This window comes from Beta vulgaris, chromosome 6, assembly GCF_026745355.1.
Source record: "Beta vulgaris subsp. vulgaris cultivar EL10 chromosome 6, EL10.2, whole genome shotgun sequence".
In the NCBI taxonomy this organism is placed as follows: Eukaryota; Viridiplantae; Streptophyta; class Magnoliopsida; order Caryophyllales; family Amaranthaceae; genus Beta; species Beta vulgaris.
Genome location: NC_079207.1, coordinates 537,046 through 558,155, shown reverse-complemented (window position 1 = coordinate 558,155; position 21,110 = coordinate 537,046). Strand labels below are relative to the sequence as shown.

The window sequence follows — 21,110 nt, the reverse complement described above, 5'->3', positions numbered from 1 at the left end:
GTTGAGCCTTTTCTTTTCTTTTCAAAATGAGCAACATAAGAGTTACTTTGGTACTCTATTATTATACTGGCCCCATCTTTTGGTAATTGATCTTTTTGCCATTCTTTCTCGTTGGCCTTATTTAATACTCCTACTTAATTAGAGTCGTTTGGTTAGCTAGAGCCTAGAGGCTAGAAGTCATCTTTTCGGCCAAAATGAAAAAACCGACTGGAGCACCTTTGTTCATGGATCAAAACAATCTATAAGGGCTTACTAAAATTATCATTTTGCTAGGTTGATTTTTTTTTTTTTTTGATTAGGAAATTAAATCAGCCCAAGGGCTAACCCCTACAAGGCTACTAGCCTGTAGGAAACACCAACACATTGGTGGTAAGGCATGCATACCATGCTAAGGAAATACCCCAACATAATGCTGGGGGTAAGGATCGAACCCCTGGCCTCAGGGGCCAAGGGGGAGCGCTCTACCCACTTGAGCTAATTCCTATCCTTTTACTAGGTTGATAGTCTGTATAACGTGATTTTATATAATTTTTTGACAAGTTACTGGTATTTTAGAGATTCTGCAGAAAAATATGGATGTTTTTGGAAGGTTTGTATCTTTTGTTCACGAGATTACAGAAACTGTAGCTTTAATGATCTCTAGTTGTATATTATAGTGATAATTTAGTAGTTTCTCAAATGAGTATGAGCTCATAGTTTATGCAAGAAAATGGTGTACATTTCATGCTTTGTATCAACAGAATTATTCGATCTCCACTGTAGCCATATTACTTTACCAAGTTCCCCTTCTTTTTTGTGGCTTTATCCTCAGTCCATACTGTCTTGCAAATTACTTTTTGGATCAAAGGCCTGCTTTCGTTTACATTATGTTGTTTGTCCTCTATAAAACATTATCAAGTGGGAATTAATTAAAGTTTAAATTATGTTGCTCAAGGGAGACCAAGCCACAAAAACTGTTACAAAACAGTAAAGTTCAATTGATTGATGTTAAATCTTGTCAACTTTGAACATTATCGACCATTTTTGTTAATCACTCCATAAGACATACACTTCTAAAATGATGAAGCTTTTATATTGAGATTTATTGTAGATGATAAATTAATGATCAAAATCGACGATGTTTTGGGTAGTTAATGGCTAACGCTAAATATGACACTCCTTCACTTTTTTAGGTGCAACATATTGACTTTAGTGTTTGTCAATACATAATTTTGACTATTAGTAATTATCTATTAGTAAAAGTTTAAAATTATAATAAATTTTGTAAATATACATTGAGATAATTCAACATTCTAGTACATACAATATTATTTTCTATATTAGATACTAAAATTTCAGCCAAAGGTGATATATAAATGCTTTAGAAGTCAAAAAATATTGCAACTAAAAAGAATAAAGAGAGTATTAGTTTGAATTAAAAAATATTTGCTGGTAGCAATAGACTAAAGAGGTACAAATTTTATCATACACCTAGGTATACCGTGAGCATGGTACACCCAAGACTATTTTCTTACTCTGTTCATTTGAAATCATCCAAATGAAAAAATGTACTAAAAATTAGTGTTTTGAATGAGCAAAAATTAGTCTTTGGTGTATCATATTCATCCATATGGTAGTTGATACATCCGACCTACGGGTGTATGATGAATGAACTCATAAACGTGTTCCATCCTCAATTGTCTATAAGTTTATATTACTCTATCATTTCCTAAACAACAGAAAACCAAATGATTAATGTCAATTTGTCATGAATTAGGTAGAATTCATAAAAGAAGGATCACAATTTTATCGTACCATCCCCACCTTTTTTTGGTCAATTATATGATTAATGTGAGGAATTCATCTTAGTCCCTTGTATCACAAACAACTCTTGTACCCTTCGAACAAAAAAAAAGCTTCGTAGAGAGAGAATTTATCCTTCCAGTACTGTCGTGGTCTTATAATTTACATCTTGTACGGCATCTTATAATGAGAAAGAGTAACAAAAAGTAGTTGAAAGGACATCTTTCTAATTCTACCTTGACAACTAACATGATAAGAAGCCATAGGAATTTGTCCTTGCTGCAGCCTGCGATCATTTGTACATGGTGATTGTATGATTGGAAGAGAATTGTTTCACAACTCTTTGAGAGTTAGGCTCCGTTTGGTAGGGCGTAAAACGTTTTCCCGGAAAACTGTTTTCCTCTATTTTCAGTTTTACATTGTTTGGTTGGCAAAAGAGTGTAAAATCATTTTCACTTGGGGTAAAATTACTCTCCCAAGGATGGAAAACCATTTTCCTTTCAAAATGAAGGGAAAACATATTTTCTTCTTCTTTTCTTGTACACTCCTCTCACTACCTCCTTACTTTCCCTTTCATTTTCCTTTCATTTCATCATTTTTTTACATCGAACCAAACAACGGAAAACTAAATTTGGAATTGTGTTTTCCATTATAAATTGTTTTCCATGAAAATCATTTTACACTGAAAATATTTTACGCCCTACCAAACGGAGCCTTAATAACAGCAAGAGTCCGATTTTGAGCACTAATACTTATTGATGGTATCAAATTAGCACTTATCCATACCTAATGACGTATTAAAAGTACATTACACCAAAAGACGTTATAAGATACAAGTTTTATGGTACACTGAAAGGTTTTTAAGTACCAAAAGTCTTTTTAGTAGTACCAAAGTACATGTTTCGTACTACTAGTATTCCAATAATACATGATTGAGTTGCAAAAGCTTCTAGATAGGTATCCGATATTGAAACAAATTTCTTCTAGTTAAAGAACCTCTTTTTAGTTGCTTTGGAACAATTAGGAGATTTCCTAGTAGAAACAAGAAACAGAAATTGGTAAAGATTTTAGGGTCTTGTACACACTACCTAAGCTTATTTGAGTTTGATTTGTGTGTGTAAATTGTAATTAACAAGGAACTCTGAAGTCTGACCTGAAGAAAAGCATATGAAAAGGAAAACATAGAGGTTAAGGAAATATGTCAATGAGATTCTGATCTAAAAGGAGTTCCATAATGTGTATAGATACCATACATATAACATATATTACACACAGTGAGAAAAAATTGGTAAGAGTAGCTCCATGAACCCTCACCTCCATCATAGGTGGTTGAGGCAACAATTGAGCATACAAACAATACTCAGACGATCTGACAACGTAACAACTTACACGACTAACAAGAATATTGATGTAAGCAATGATCCATATAACCAACGTTGTAAAATCTTCTGATTATCTTTATGAGCATCACTAGATTGAGTAGATGGATTCCCATCAGAGGAGGAGGATGATAGTGCTGCTGGAGGAGGAGGTGCAAGTTTCGGGACGTTGCACGAGCCAAAGGTTCCACCAGCCTGTTCATATAACCAACTTATTAGTACATTCTTGCTCGCATTGATGTGTCAATCTAGTAAGCAATAATACGTACCACTGGTACTTTAATAAGTTTATATGTAATTTTGTATGAAAACTTTCGTACTATTGTCCATAACTCCATATTCATGTAACTACTCCCAAATTTCCCAACTCTCAACTCCCAACTAAGTGTTTTCTTCACATATCATCATAACCAATCAATACCATTTTGAAGGTGGTAATTGGTATAGAGTTATAATGAAAAATTGTGAATTGAAAACGTACTTAAGGAGTTAGGGCTAAGTGGGGTTGCAATTGCATTACTACGACTTTGGCATTAGACTTCCCTCGTAAATTAGATACAAACTCATTACTATCACGGCATTACCATCATTTATTACTGCCAATCAATTAGGCCACGAGGTTTTGTATCAGACTATCAAGATGTGTTAGGTTATCATCAGAGGATATACAAAATTACAAATCGAAAATAGACTATAGAGTAGATAGCAAACCTTGCAATAGGCAATATTGTCACATCCACAAGTTAAATGACCGTTGGCTACATCAACTGCCTCTGAAGCTCCACCGCCATCACTTCTCTGCAATAACAAACCCAAAGTAGCCCACAAAATTTCAATTTACAGCGTTGGCTAACTACTTTAGAAAGAAGGATTCACTTAAAGATGCAGAGCTAAATACCTGATAATAGTCAACAGCAATGAAGTTGGGCCATCTTCTTCCATCTTGTTGAAAGCAGGTATTGATCATACTAATCAAGGGAGCTGAGTTCTTTGCACAAGCTTGTGTAGAGTTGGGATTGGTTGGAAAGTAATTTACAAGAACCAAAGAGGCTGTTGTCGTGTTCATTGGTGGTGATTCACCACGATTTGGACACGAGCCATCAATCATCCCTTCATCTCCATCTGCATTTCATCAAGAGATGATGGGTTAGGAAACTTCTATAGCATGTGATATTGGAAGAAATAAAAAGCAAAAAGACATCTCGTTTTGTTCAGCTTGCTTAATCGAATGAAGAAAAAAGATTGTAACGCTTCCAGATTAAGCTTGTTTACTAATTTTGCTCATACAAATTACCATTACCAGTAGCCACAAAATTCTTAACTTCCCGATTTTGTAGGCAATAAGAATTTGTACAATTTCGTGAGAAATTTTCATATCAACGTGTATAATAATACAACTATTTTCAATATGTTTTCCTTCTCAACTTCCAATAATACTCAAACATCATTCCAAAAGAGTACTGAGTAAAATATATTCTTTTTTGAGAGAAGCAAAAACTTGAAGGAAATAGTATTATCATGATTCATGAATCATGATATCTGGCATGGCAACATGATAATCTCCTTGCAAACTCATGACCATCACCGTCTCAGTAGTGGTATTTAATCTTTAGTGGGATAACAATGAAGCATCATATTATCCCCTGAGCAGTAATTATAAAGCCTTTAAGCTTCCCACCAACATTGACATAGCTTGGGAAAAAAGTGTGATCGTAATGCCTTAGCATACATCTCTGCATCTGAACTCAGGTTGCAGGATGAAATCTTAATCCGTATAAGCGGAAAATGGACAACTCGAGAATCCAATGGGACCATAATGGTAGAAGCATGAGATTGGGGTGGACTGGTGGAGTGGTGGTTTCTTTTGGTAAAGTTTTCGGTTCTCAGGCCTAGTGGTTGTAATTTTCTTGTGGGTCGATATCTGCTTATGTCCGCCCACCTTACAAGGGTTGTGTGTGCCAACTGTGTCCAGTTAAAATCTGAATCAAAAGGAAAAAATGGACAACTCACATTGATTTTCTACCATATAGTTCCACTGATAAGCAATCCCTTCAGAGGCCTCTTTTGATTTCGCAGAAGTGAATACCAACAATCGTTGATTCTTCTGCACCATATCATCCACAGTTGGCCAATCACTGCCATTTTTAGGCATCCGAGACAGTGGAAACATGAATTTACTGAGCCCGGCTGCATTGAAGACCTTGGTCAGGCCCATCGATGAAGTCACATAATCCTCTATAATGATTGTAACAATTTCTGTTGGGTTTGCTTGCAGAAAAGTCTGGATCTCTCTGAGAACATTAACTGCTGGTTGCTGTTATGTAGAAGTTAGATCAATCAGAAAAGTTTCACAGCCTTGCATTTAACTTACTGACAGATATATGTAGCTTGATGGGAAATAACTTACAAATGCTGTGAAATTGAAGCACTTGCCTCCGAATGAATGGCACAACCATATGTTATTCTGGAAGTCATACATGTCTAGCATGAGCCCTCGGACACCGTTCTGCAGGAAGATGCAGTATGTCAGAATCTTTCCTTCGATTTCTTAATACTTAAACCCTTCAGCTTTAAATATCAACATATCAAGAGTGAAAAATTGTTGGATGCCTTGGATTTGACACTTCCAGTGATCCAACATTGTGTTATTTTTCTGGGCTTTCTTCGTGCAATCATGCCTCGTCCGTTTATATGATATGGAAATAATTATAAAGTCCCTTAATTTTCGCCAGAGATGCTGATTGCTGAACAGGATGAACTATGGTACTTCATTTGGTAAGAAGTAGCTATGTTTTTAAAAGCGAACCATGTGAGCACAAAATTAGTGCCTATCTTATGTTGTTGCCTTGTTGACACTTTGGTTTATAGCTTTTTGAGAATTGATCTTCTTCTATCCAGTTTAAACGTTATCATTAATGTGGATCATATAACCAACGGTAAATTGGTAACCCTTTTCAGTCTTCAGGACGCCTACATCTATAATTTTGAAATGCAGTCACTTACTGAGATTCAACTTTTGTAATAGCCATGATTTTACTATCAGAGTATCAGTAAGCAAAAGACAATAAAATTGATTGCATACAGAAGACAGTAGACACACAAAGGTAGATAGAGTTCGACAGTTCGTAAGAAGAAGCCAATCCCCTGAATGGATTAACTCTAGATTGGACCAAGAACCTATTGAACTGCTAAATAAACTGTATTAGACCAATGGGCTTCTTTTCCCATTTTTTCGCGACATTTTTGTAGACCTGGGTGGCATCTCTACAGAAACTAACTGAAGGCCTAACCCAGAGCCATCGGGTTTGTACCACGCTGAGCCACACCTGAGACCACCTAGGTCGGCTGGACTCGATCATGGTCACTGGCTACTTGTATTCATCAATACTTTCAAACGCATAAATATCTAATTTGGTATGAATTACTCCCTCCGGTCTTTATTAGTTTATCCGTTTCTTTTGCACAAAATTCTAGGAGAAACAATGTTGTTGGACATAGAAGGAAAGAGAAACTATTATTTTATGTTAAAGTTGAATGTATGTGTGATGGAAAGTTAGTGGTCCAATTCTGAAAATAGAAACAAAAGAAATGAGTAAACTAATAAGAGACATCCCAAAAAAATAGGGGTAAACTAATAAAGACCGGAGGTAGTATTATCAGCAGTAACTAATTAAACCAGAAAACACGGCACTTCCATTAAATAACAACTCTTAGTTGTTCAGGTTGATTATTGGTACAAAGCTTTCTAGGAAACGATATGATTAGAAGTTGGAATAACTCCACATGAGAGCAGTTTACTAATTGAGGGTTAGGTAACAGAGGATGCTTATTTTATAATCTATTAAAACTTAGCTTGGCAGTCTGTAGATTTGGTAGAAAAAACAGTGGTGTTTAGTTCCTTGTAGAATCAGTAAAAGCATCAAATGTGATTCCAAATACATTAAACAAAACTCTACTGACATGGGAAATAGGAGTTTTGAGGATTAAAAACTGGGATTGTAAGTGGAAATTAATAACATTTGTTATTTGGTGTCGATTATATAACAGAATAATTAAATAACATTTGCTAAAGAAAAATCTTCACAACTTCCTGCCTCTCTCGTTGCTCATGAAATATCGTCTTTTAATACTCCCTCCGATTCAAAACATAAGACACCACAATGTTCGAGATCGAACTTTGACCGTTAATTACTCTCAATTTACGTGGATAAAAAATTTAAAAAACTGATGTTATTATAGTATTTTTCATAACCAATCCAACATATAATTTTTATAATTTTTATTTATTATATTATGAAAGATATTTGTGGTCAAAACAAATTTTCGTAAAGCATGAATGTCTTATATATATTGAAACGGAGGGAGTACTACTCTTTAGAATGAATTGCCAAAAACCTGGTCCACATTAAATTTAGTGTGAACCTAATGGCTAATATTAGTAACGTAATTCATGAAACAAAAGAGTTACTATGTTAAAGATAATAAATATAAAAGATGAGAGAAAAAAAGGTACTATGTTATAAAAGTATTTTTTCTTATAATAAACTAATGTAATAAAAGGTAACTATATATTAAACAATTATCATTATAAGGATGAGGAGCTAGCTCATGTGGTAGAGCACTCCCCTGTGATCCTTGAGGTCATGGGTTCGATCCTTTCAATCATTATGTTAGATGATGGTAGATTAGTTTAACTTCATATTGTAAAAGGTGACTATATGAAAAAAAAAAAATTACATCACATAGGCGGATCAGGTCCACCCTAATATTAGTGTGGACCAGGTCCATGCAAGATTAACTCAACTCTAATATTAGCTTTTTTTAAGGAGAACTCTAATTCTTCCATTCTTTTTCAATCGCAATATTTTTCATATTTGGAAGTTTTATATTAATTGCAATATATCCTTATTTAGTAATATCCTCTCTCTATCTCTATCATATCACATGTTAAATTTAAAAATTTAAAGTCTTATATGTTTTTTGTAGCTTTGCAAATTGCAAATACTCCTCAAAGAAATAATGTAAAAGGGGCACCTTATCGAGCATTAAGAAAAAAAAGGGATATGCACATTATATATACTAGGTTTATATGAGAAACACCCTTAAAATATAAACGCAATGACAATCATTGGATCATGTAAGTCAAGGGTGAAAATGGAATCAATAGTTTAATTAGAATTAGGTTTTAGTTATAAAAAGAAACTTGTCTAAAACAAATCCAAAACCCTTACATAAAGTTACCAGCAGCGACAAACATAAAGCTACATAAAAAAACAAACACAAAGTCTAAAAGTAAAGAAGAATCAACAAAGTACTACGCCACAATATTTTAGATTTTTAGTCTATCCGAATTGCATTCCCAATCCTACAAGCACACTTTCAAATGGCCCATGAGCCATGACGGTCATGAGAGTATTTTGATTTATATAAGTACTTTTCTTTTTGGAAAAATAGTATTATTCTCTAATGGGGCATTTAACAAAAGCAAATACCAAACTAAACTTGGATTATTGGTTGGGATAGTGTCTCCAACTTTAAAGTTAGGGGTTAAGGCATTGACGATCGTTAATAAATTGCTGTAATGAAAATGCATTTTAAGTGTAATTTTATTAGGGAACCACCCTTAAAATCTCCATGAAAAGACATTTTTTCTCAATGGCAAACAATCTCACCCATAAACTTGTGTTGTTGTCTCCAATGGAAAGCAATTTTCATTACCACTCATTACCACCTACAAGGTGGTATTGGATGGGAATGAAAATTCAAGAATGAAAGTGGACACTTTAGGATAAATTAGCATTATCATTGGAATGGACAATGATATTTTTCACAAATTTACACACAAATTCATTCCCATTACCAGCATTTATGACCAACTACCAAACGGGCCGTGAGGATAGGGCTTTTTTTACCCTCTCCCTACTCTCAGAGTATATAGCCTGTCAACTCGGCAAGAATTGACCTGTGTGAGGTTTCGATCTGATACGACAATTCATCTTGTCAATCTTAGAAAAAAATTTAATAAAATAAATCCCCTAAAAAAAAATAAAAGATAACAAAGGCAAACTAAAACTTTTCCCTTCTACTTAGAAGTTAAACCTTGTGTTTCTCCACTAACATACAAAAACATGTCATCCTATATTCACATCTATACAGCCGTGATGGTAAATCGCAAAATAAACTTGTTGAGTCATTATCTAGACATGCTTCATTCACCAAAACAAAAAAAAAAAAAAAAACAATTGAACAAACTCTGCAACTAACATGATGTGGCGTTGCTTCATTGATTTTATGTGTCGACGTTTTTGTAGATGGAAACCACGTTTTACAAGTGTCCCTTATTGGGCCTTCTGGCTAAACAGGAGTTGTTTTCACAAGTCAATTATTAGTATCGTGCAAGAGTTGCAATTGGTTGATTTTCAATGCTTCTCTAATTATAACTCTTACGATTAAGATGTTTAATAGTAGTTGGTAATTTTTTTTTGCAAACATATATTTTTTGAAAATATATATTAAGACAAATTTAATAAAATTTTGTAAACATAGTATTACCAACATGGTGCAATTTTACAGAAATAGGGAAGTAAATTAGAAGGATCAATGATTTTGCTAATGCTATGTTCTCTTCAATGTATTATGAGAACTAATTAATTCTTCTTGTTAGATATAAATTGAATCAGACTAGACACTAGATTAAACCTTTTTTAATTTCATTTACTTATTACTAAACATAATTGACTTAGTATTACTAATATTACAAAAACTAAAATTATTAAAAGAGACGGTCTAATTTTAATATAAAAGTAGACCTAGACACTAAATGGATTAAACTAGTCACCGAAAAAAAATTAACCTAGTCACTATTAGGTTAATTCTCATTTTAATATTAGGCTTATCATTGCCTAATTTTAATTTAAAAGTAGGCGGTTTCTTACCGACAAACTCTTGGCATAAATATATAGTTAAAATTCAATCCAATACCAGACTAAATCGGAATAAGTCAACTTATCATCTTTTCGGATCTTGACTCATGAGGATGAAAAGGTGAAGAAAATATAACTTCTGCAACAGCTAACAACTACTAAAACCACTAGTTTTGTCAAACAGACCCTACTCTCAATTACACCTCTACTAACAACTTAAAACTTTACACCAACTTGCTAACTTTATTATTATTTGATCAAAAGTTGTGTTTAACGTAATAAGAATATCACGTTTTGTGTACCACATTTTAGCCAAGGCCGGCTTTTACCATGTTCAACATGTTCCATGGAACAAATCCCCTTAATTGTGACGTCTCCAAAATAGAGAAAGTCTAAGTAGTAAATAGAAAAGGTTTATCTACTTATTTGGACTACTTTTTTTTCATGTGAAGAATTATGAATGGCTGAGCTATTATATTATTGAATTTTTCAAATATGAGTTCGCACATGACCTCTATATAGTTCGAGACGATCCTGATTTGAGCAATGGGTGAGGTAGGTTAAAAGAAGTGATAGGATTAAAAACTTATTTAACCTTTGAATTTTAAAGAACGAGGCTTAAAAAACCACATTTCTAAAATATAAAAAGTTTTACAGAAAGAGGCTTAAATGTTGGAGTTTCTAGGTTGCTTTCAACCCTATGTAGTTATGTGTGCAATTTACTTCCTCCGTAGGGAATTCATTCTCGGATCTTGATAGGATGAAAAGGGGAAAGTTTCACTCGTTATCCTCTCAAAAAGTTGTACACTTCACGGGAATGGATTACTGGTTTTGATTCGTTTCAAAAAGTTCACCCTATCAAATTTTTTGCCTATTCACATAATTTACTTTGATTATAATTTTTAATTATATAAAAATATTCTTATATTTATCTCATTCTCAATGCATATTTTCAACATGTTAGCTTTTCATAATTTATATTAATTAATAATTAGATATATTATTAGTCAAAATTAATATTGACAGGTGTAAAATCTGTAAATAAGAACATAAAAATGTTAAGAATACTTATAAACTATACCATTAGACCAAGTACTACTTGTTAAGAATATTTGATAAAGAAACAATGATAAAAGAAACACGTGAAAATACTTGTAAACTAATTTATTTATTTTAAATTACTACAATCTCCATTCTTTTCTATGCCACTACATTTAACATTTCTTTCAATTTCCTTTTCTATTAAATGACCCACCAAATATACTATTCTGAGTGCGTTCTCTTTATTTTAATTATGCTAAACTTATAGAAGTATAAACTTAATTAATTCTCCTAAAACACATATTCTTTTAAGATAGAGAGAACACACGACATAAAAAGTATAGCGCTCTCCGAATTAGAGGTCAAGTCTAAGTCTGAATTTCGTATAAAAAAATGTATAGCACTGAAAAGAAATAAAAAATGAAATGTAGAACGAATTAGTAAACAGAAAACAAAAATTAGGTAGTTGGATGGAAGAGAGAGAGAAACTATACACGGAGTTGGGAGGTGACGGAGTCTTCCTGATTGGTAGGAGCTAGAAGAATAGAGCCTGTACTTGACTTTATGGTCCCAGACATTGCAAACGAATTATGGCTCGTTAGCCATGAATACTTGTTAAACGCCAACCCCTTCACCTATTTCATTTTTTACCCACAATTCAAATCAATATTTCATTCTTCATCATATTAATCATATAAATTAAGCAAAGCAAATAAAATTGAGTAACATCAACCAACCAACCAACCCAACCAATCACGACTATGGAATAGGGTCCCCAAAATATAAGGGTCCCAAAATATATTTATTTTAATTGTTTAAATATTAGACAAAAGAAAACATTTAAATTAGTAGTAAAAATGTAAAGGAAGGAAGAATGAAAACATAAAATTAATCAAAATGTTGTTATTTAAACTTTTAAAGATAGTCGCCATCAACCAGCGGTAAATACGAATCTTATACTTTTATTTTTTTTTAAGTACAAATGAAAGCCTTATTAAGGAAATTGTATAGACCCCTTCATTATTTTTGCTAATATTTGCCCCGCCCCTGAACCAACCAACCGACTAATAGAAACGAACTAATTTGGTTAAAAGACCGGACCAAATCTCGTCTACATCATTTACCCTTATACCTCTCGCGGCACCTAGCAACTAACCTTAGATGTCGGAATGAGTGGTTGAGTACGGGAACATCTGGGACGAGTATTACCATTTGCTTTACAAGTCTCGCATCGAAGTCCGGCGTCACAATCGCTGTCCTTTGAACACGTTTCTCCGATCTAATTATTATTACCACAAATAAAAGTAGACAACAAATAATGTCGGAAACTAATTAATATAGGAGCTGAGTAATTAGCTGATGAAATTAATTAAGAATAACTGTAATTTACCTTAAGACTGGAAGATGAATGAAGAAGAGAAGCAGATATAATGAAGATGAGGAAGAGAATGAAATGATGATGATGGTTGAAATTCCATGATTTCATTATGGCCAGAAAATGAAATTAGGAGAGAGAAAGTAGTAGAAAAAAGGTTTTGTTCCCAAAGAGAATTTGGAATTAGGGGGAGTTTTTGTGTTTGATTTGAAATGGTCGAGTACTCGAATGTCTTATGTTGGAGGTTTAATATTTATATGACTGTTTAAGTATTTGAAATTTTAGGACAAAGTTGTTTAATTTTTACCAATAACAGGGTCTATCCGTCTATGTAGCCTATTAGTACCCCTTATAGAATTTTTAATCCAACATTCACATATAAATCTCAAGAGTTTTTTGAATAAATTAATCAAAAACACATTTGTGAGTTGTGACCTTGTCTACAAAATTGCTTTGTGTTATTTCAAACTTCAAAAAAATATATTCGTAATATTATTTCATCTGTTTTTTCTTTCGATGTAACGTCTAACTTGGACATGTAATATGAAAGAGATATTAGAGTCGATAAACAGGCAAATTAATTTGTGTAATTGTGTTTTATTTAATCCAAATCTTTTCTTTACTTGGTATTATAGTTAATTTTAATTGTCTTTAGTTTATTTTTTAATCATAGCTCAATCTAGATATTGCAAGTAAAATAAAATAAAATAAATAGGAAGTAATATATAATATTAAATGATACAAGTATCTAATATTCATGAGATACGCTTGATATTTTAATTATTTTAACGTAAAGTTGTTCACATAGAGTAACTTTTAACTCAGAAAACTTATTCTTTCTCTCTGTAAGTTTTTCTATATATCTACACATTTTTTTGACGGATATGTCTTCATCATGCTACTTGATTTTCTATAAGATTATGAATAATATTTCTTGTGTTTCTCAATATGTGAAATGTAAAAAGGTGGAGGAATCAAGGATCGTTAAAACAAGAAGTTGCGACAACGAAGTAAGATAATTAAAAGAGTTCACCACAAAGTAGTAGTGTGCACCATTATTGATTTCAATTTCTAGTGGCATTTTGTAAGAAATTAATTTTTTACCGTTTTGAGTTTTGTATCATTTGTTGTGACATATCTCTATTATATAAGGGAAGGGGGAGTTATGTCGTCCCTCGAGTAAATTACATTACTACCCTCATGAATAAATTAACTATTTTGCTAGGAAAAAAAATCAAACTCAAATATACCATAAAAAAGTTAACAAAAATGTTGAACACAATTATATCTTTATTATATATATCTCTATTATCTCTATTATATAAGGGAAGGGGGGAGCTATGGTGTCCTTTTTTGAAATGCCTTTTTTGCCCCCCTTCCCATTCTAAATTAGAAATTCACTTAAAAATCAAAGGGGCTTCAAACAAAAATACCAAAAATATAATTATAACAATCACTCACAAGTCAACTAAAATCATAAAATTGCATAATTTACGTTATGCAAATCACTAAAATGAGGAAACTTTATAAAACTTAAAAATTCACTTACAAACTACAACCTATGAAAAAATTGACTTGAAATCAAAGTGCCCACTTTCTTTACAATTTATGAAGTAGTGTACTTAATTCAAAAATCAACAAAAAATTATAATATTAGAAATCGTAAATAAAATCAATAAAATTTCTATTTTGTTCATAGAATTTAACTTTGAAAAGTAAAAAAGAAAAAAAAACAAAAAGAATAGTGAGAGACTTAAGTGAAAGAAACTAAACCAATCAAATTTTACAACTAAAAACAATTATACTTTGTATGTCTAATGTTCAAATTTTGACTCTTATGCCGAAGAAAATCGAGTTTCTGTTTCGAAAAAAATTCAAGCACGCATCGCGTGCAAAAAATTCTAGTATAATCAAAAGGGGAGCTATGATGTCCTCGTGTAAAATTATTTTTCTAACCTTCACTTATCCCAAAATGCTTATTTTAATATTCAATTCATTCTTGATATACAATTATGTGTAGTGAGGAAATTTTAGATTGTCTAACTTAAAGTAAGATGTAATTTATGCATATATAAAACCTTTCCAAAAAAAAAAGCTTAAAATGAGAAATATTCGATTGAAAATTAAATTGATATAACTAAAGCAATTCCAAACAATTACAGAGTAAGAACTTAAAAATCTTCTTTATACCTACCCTTCCAATTTAAATTACAATTTCAAAGAACATACATTAACCATCTATAAATATACCAAGAAAATTAATTAAGAGGACAATCTCATCTTTTTATTTCTTGACTTTTATAATTATCGTATGTGTTATTTAGGATAATTATTTATTTAAAGGTTCGTATTAGTCATTTGTGTCATTTGGGATGATACACTTTATCATTTAGTTTTTATGTAGAAATATGGAATGATAATTATTAGATATATTATTTAAAAATATGTTCGTAATTTAAATATATTAAAGACGTAGGCCTATACCATTCAATTTCTCAATGTGATGTTACGCAATAAATTACACATATATAAAGAGATTAGTATATATTATCTAATAATATCAGCCTATAGTACGTACATTCTGATATATTTTCGTTTATCAAATTGAAAAAAATTTATGAATGATCAAATCAAACTCCAATAAAATAAAATTAGCGCTTCTAAACGGTTTCTAATATCAGTATTGATGTTAATATGTCGTGGCACGCATTACGTGCATATGAGGCTAGTATATACATAACCAAAGTGTATCAGTAGGTATTTGATAATATGGGGAACTATAAACTTTATATTACTTCCTTCACCCATAATATAGTGCTCAAATTTCTTTTCTAGTGTCAAAAAATTGTGATTATAAATTAATAGTACTATATTAAAAAATAGTCTTGGTCCTTAATTAAAGTAGGTAAGTAGGAAAGTGACTCACCTAATATATATTGTTATTGCATTTATATATTACTAACAACTCTCTTTTTGGTTTGGTGAATTGCTCTGGCAGATTTCCGTTATTCTCTCGTGATGTATTACATTTAAAAAATATCATAGAAAAGTGTAACAATACTATGTTAATGTCAATTAGACGTATAATACTATACTTTGGGTTTCCTCTTTATACTTTCGAACCTGTTTATGCCTTTTGTGGAAAAGAAGTATATATCAAAGTATGAATTATGAATAGCATCTCATTTCTCATTCCATTCGTTGCAATATTCCCTGCACAACCGCCACCTTTAAATTTTGGGAAAAGCCTATCTACCTACATAAAAGATGACAACATTTAGTTTGAAACTAATCAAAAGTCCAACTCGATTAGGAGGAAAAAAAATCTAATTCAGAGTTATGATAAAATGAAAATTCGAGACGAATTCAATACGAGGTGAACTTTATATAAATTTCAATCCAATAGAAGATGGATTTTATATGATCTGATATGAACTTGATTCGAGTAGATAATAATTGATACCTCATCCATCGATAGCATATTTAGTTTAGATCTTCCACAGTGAATGAGTTGTTAGTCCTCCTGAAAAGAACAATATAAACTAATATACAAAATAGTAATAAGTGTTGACTTAGAAATAAAATAATATGAAATGGACCGGAAAATAATCAAGGAAGAAAAGATATAATGAGACTTTTGAATTAATAAAATTTTGAAATTAGTATACATAATACGGGTTCGGATTCGGTGGAGTTTGATGAAAACTCTACATAGTAGAGTTGAATGCTAACCTTATATTTTAAAATCAACGACTCAGATTTTATGAAAAGAAATAAAGAAGGGGAGGATTTTTGGGGAAAATAGGGGGGAGTTTTGGGAAAGAATATATAAACCATTAATTTTAAAATCAATGGCTATGATTTATTAAACTCTACGTGGTAGAGTTATTTACTAACTCAGTAACTCTACTGTATCTAAACTCACATAATACACATAGAATGAAATTATCATGCTAAGTTAGTCATTCTTTTTCCCTGTAACCTTTTGTGCCTCATTTCTGATTTACCATGTAATTTCAATTCATCTATGGAATGAACTCTAATTTTTACCCTTGAAAGTAGGTAAGCAGGTAGAAAAGACAGTTTGATCTCATCATGTAAAAGATTCTAGAATAGTGATTACTCATAGTGTTGTAGGAGTTGTGTTGCTTGCTTTGATAGCAAATAATGCGACTTTAGGATGATGAACTATTTCAACTTCAAGGAAATAGAGCCCAATATATGCTCTACAAGGGCGGGTGACCTTAAACCCGGGTCCACTTTCTTTTACCAGCAAGCAAAACCTACCCAAGCCCAAATTTTAAGAAGCCCAATCAAGCATCCAAACTGCAGAATTTCATTCTCATGTGGCCAAAACACTTTTTATCATAAATTTACATAGCAATTAGAGCATGCCCACTAATGGTAGAATTGGTCATGAAATTAGGTCATTTATCAAGGTTAAAAAAACTTTGCCTTTCAATCATGGATTTTTCATGTTTTCAATTGGGTCATAAAATGACTTAATCCATGTTTGAGCATCCTATGACCCAAAACATGGATCAAGTCATGTAAAAGTGGAAGCAAATGACCCACAAAACACTTGATAAATTTGGCTGGTAATAACTCAAAGATAGAGTTTTGAGGTGCAAAAATTGGGAGAATCAATCCCTTTGTGCCACGCGTGCATAAGCTCAACAACAAAATTGATCGCAACACCTGACGCGTCAGTATTAGGCAGCGTCCCCAGGAACCAGACGCTGCCACGTGTCCAACGGTTATAATAGTTATTCAAAATTTGTAATCTGAATAACTTTAAAAATATAAATAAAAAAAATTACCGACCATCATATTTTTTTTGAGATTTATAAATAAACATCTATTTTGTTATATTTTGACACACTTTCAAAATTAATTATTTTGACACACTAAAACTTAATTTTTTTAATCCAAATTAGTTACTACTAAATGAATTTAATTAGAATCATTAATACCCAAAATAAGTTTATTTATAATCTTATATAATATTATAATCAAAAGGTACAAATAATGTATTGATGTAAGGAGAGAGAAAATAGTATCGGGATATAGTAAAAAGTAAGAAAGAAAAGGATGATGTTCTTTCTTTGGGTCATAAATGACGTGCAATTATCAAAATGAGTCATAAAACATGACCAACTTTTGTAATAAGAGAGAAAAAGTTGATGAGACAGAGGGATATCATGTTTTTTTGGAGCATGAATGGGCATGCTCTTAATGCCTTGACCATATCACGAGACATTGCAAACAAAAAGAGAGAACTAACGCCGACTGTGTAAAAAAAAAACTAAAAACCATCAACTTTTCAATAAATCCTTTGAGTTAAATAAACTCTCTAGAATGTTCTCCCCTCCCCACCCTCCTCCACCTTTTACCCCCACCCAGAACCATCAGAGCATAACCAATCATAAAATTTTATTTTTGTTACAAGGTGTTATCCCAACGAGCTCCAGAAAATGCATGTTATATTTGTTGGTTTTGTACGTTGCATCCATATACTAACAACATGCGGATAAGTACGGAGGATATCTATCGACCGGCGGTGCACTATGAACGTCTGTGCCATTACATTTGTGTTCTCGTCTTGCCTTATACTCTTATCCGATGAAGGTTGTTGTGCTCTCGAGCAAGGTGTAGGAATTGTTGCATCACGTCTCTACCACCCATTACTTCCCTTCTATCATTTTCCTTGCTCATATTTGGATGATCTTCGGAAAATTTCTCATTAACAGCTTTCATGATACTAGCAAGTCTAACATGCGACTTAATCATATCGCGAGCGAAAACCTTTGCCGCAAGACTAAGGCCACTAATTGGTCGGTGACCCTCACGGTAATGAATGAACTCATGGTTATGCATGCCACTTATCCCTAGATTTGCTTTGATCATGCATCCCGTTCAATCAAGGTAATCCAAAAACATTATCTTAATTCTCGCTCTACATCCACATGCTTTTGTTTTCGTAGCTACACGTTCTGCTACGCTAAGATCCTTGCCTTCATCCCGATATCTTTCGCCTCCGTTACATCTCATATGTACATACTCCCGACCACTAGACTCGAGTCTATGATTTGACGACGATATCACCATCACAAACCCAATTTCAAGTGCCCTAGATTTAACCCAAACTTGTACTTCCTTTTTCTCAGCCCAAATCGTTTCATTATAAAACATGTGATTATAATCTATATGATCACCATCAAAATCCGGAAAATAAACCTAAGATTTAAACAATTACTATTTAGACAACATATAATCACTATTGACATGTAATAATCATCAACTAAAATTTTGCACGCCAATTTTTCGCTAACAACTTATTACAAAAAATTAGTTCCAACAATACGCAAACTTATTCATTTTTGAACTTATAATTACACAACATTAATATATTTTCACAACAAAAATCATAAAAACTTTTATTAATTATATTTTAGATAAGCGATTTACAACAATAACTCTTTCCTCTTGTTAAGGTGGGGGAGGAGAGCAGTTCAAAGAAGCGTACTAACGGACACGACAACAAAACGTTTTTCCGAACGAAAATTTGTTTCATTTCCTCCACCGAGGACACGGAGATCGAGGAAACGAAAAAAAATAATGTGACCGTGTGTTGGTGGTGAAAGAAAAATTAAAGACTAACCACATTATCTTCTGATGATGTTGGCGGCATTGACGGTTCTTCGCGTAGCATTGTGACAATGGTGGTCCGTGACAGTGAGGTGGTGCTCCGATAGTGGTGTTTGGCCGTGTTGGTGGTGGTGGCTCCGATGATGGTAAAGTTGGCCGCGGTGGTGGTGGTGGTGCTCACGGCTGGTGGTGGTGCTCAAGTTGACTGCTAGTGGTGGTGGTGGTCGGGTGGTGGTCGGAAAAGTGAAAAATGGGTAACAAAGTTGGAGCGAGTGAGATTGGATGAGAGGTGAGAGAGTAAGAAGTGGGGTGAAAGGGGAGGGGTATGGGGGGATTTAGAGAGAAAAATACGGGCGGTAAATAACGCTTGGGAAAGAAAAATAAAACTCTAGCACTCTCTCCTCTGTCACATAAGATCGAAACTACTACTCTTAACTTAAATGTTAGGCAATTGACAATGATATAGAAGTAGGTAGGAATATGTGTAAGTATATATATAAGAAATCAAAAAGTTAATTGTATTCATACTTTGTTTGGATAACATGATCTGTTGTTTTATATGTTTGATTTGAGTTGATATTTCAGCATATTGGGTGATACAAGCAGAAAACTTGAACTGTTAAGTATTTCATTCCTTTCTTAGGGAATACCTTGTGTCTAAATCAGAGTATGGTTCACCACCATTCATGTTGATATTTGATTTACTCAACAATGGAGAAAAACGACCGAGTATGTATACTAATTTTCCATCATATATTTAGGTGATCGATCTCTACATCTAACGTTGCATTCCTGTCATTTAGAAGGATCTCAAGTTTCAAAGACACTTGAGTTCAATGGTATTGCTTCTTATCTCTCATATGGAAGAACAATGTTCAAATATTAACGGAAGCAAATGTTCAATATTGAAGGGATTGAGGTGCTTGTTGAAAGGATTGGGTGACTGTCATGTGTGAGGGCTTTCCAGTAAAAAATTCTTCTTACCATATGTTTTCGAAAAGGGACCCAAAAAAAAAAAGGAGGATCCCAAGTGAGCAAAATCCGAACGTTAACTACCTTCCTGACTATTATGAAAAAGACCATTGCAAATTTTAGTTGGTCAAATGTAAAGCAATATGTTTTTGGTCTACTAAAATATAAAACAATGTGTTTTTAGTCTACTAATACTATGCATGTAGAAACTATTATGAAAAGTAAGTAAGAGAAGTAGAGAACCACCAAGGAGAATCGATGGAGGATTACACGTTTTTGACCATCTAGGTTTAAGATATTTATATCACGAGTTCAAGCAAATCAATTACACATATTAGTGTTTGAGGCCTGTGCTAATTTCTTTCCATCTACTACCAATTTACTCATGATAATTGTTTATATAATTTAGCTTAAGGTTTTTTTTTGGGGGCCTCTTTCGAAAAATCAAATTAGCATTTTTCTTATTCCATATTATTTGTCACTTTAAAAATTAAAATGTTTCTTAGACCTTAGTTTTTCTAATGGTTACACTATGCCTTTTTTTTCTAAAGTTCAAAACTTTGATTGCAAATTATCACTAATACATATATTGAACACAATTATGTACAATGTTGTTAGTTTGTGGATTTTCTAGAAAAAAAAACCACTCCCTCCATTTCACAATATAAGGCACGCACCATTAATTACTCTAAATTTATGTTGATAGAAATTTTTTAAAAATAACATTATTATAGTTTTCAAGAGAAATCCAACCGTCTAATTTTTATTTATCGTAATTAAGAGATATTTGTGGTCAAATTCCGTCAAAATAATTTTTCATAAAGCATGAATACCTTATATTCTAAAACAAAGGGAGTATTAATTATTTAAAGGACAAACTTATAATGAATTACTCCCTCCGTCCCATAATATAGTGCTTGTTTCTTTTTTACACGGTCTCTAAGACGTAACTTTGACCTTTAATATCTTCAATTCCGTATTACTAAAAAA

The 21,110-nt window shown here is 32.6% G+C and overlaps 1 protein-coding gene across 1 annotated transcript; it reads right to left on the bottom strand.

Moving 5' to 3' along the window:
• Positions 1-2,970: 2,970 nt before the first annotated feature.
• Positions 2,971-12,781, bottom strand: LOC104884461 (PI-PLC X domain-containing protein At5g67130). Its single transcript, XM_010669109.4, has 8 exons — positions 12,516-12,781; positions 12,282-12,404; positions 11,620-11,760; positions 5,569-5,667; positions 5,172-5,475; positions 4,060-4,283; positions 3,873-3,959; positions 2,971-3,356 (listed from the first exon to the last, which is right to left on the bottom strand). Exons 1-8 carry the CDS (start codon positions 12,609-12,611, stop codon positions 3,168-3,170), a joined length of 1,263 nt encoding a protein of 420 aa, XP_010667411.2. The 5' UTR covers positions 12,612-12,781; the 3' UTR covers positions 2,971-3,167.
• Between the last annotated feature and the right edge of the window lie 8,329 nt (positions 12,782-21,110).

Coding starts and splice junctions, on each gene's coding strand:
- LOC104884461 (XM_010669109.4), bottom strand. CDS start 12,611: ATGAAATCATGGAATTTCAACCATCATCATCATTTCATTCTCTTCCTC. Junction 5,668..11,619: donor CCGTCACCTCCCAACTCCGT/GTATAGTTTCTC, acceptor ATCTTCCTGCAG/AACGGTGTCCGAGGGCTCAT. Junction 5,476..5,568: donor GCTTCAATTTCACAGCATTT/GTAAGTTATTTC, acceptor TCTACATAACAG/CAACCAGCAGTTAATGTTCT.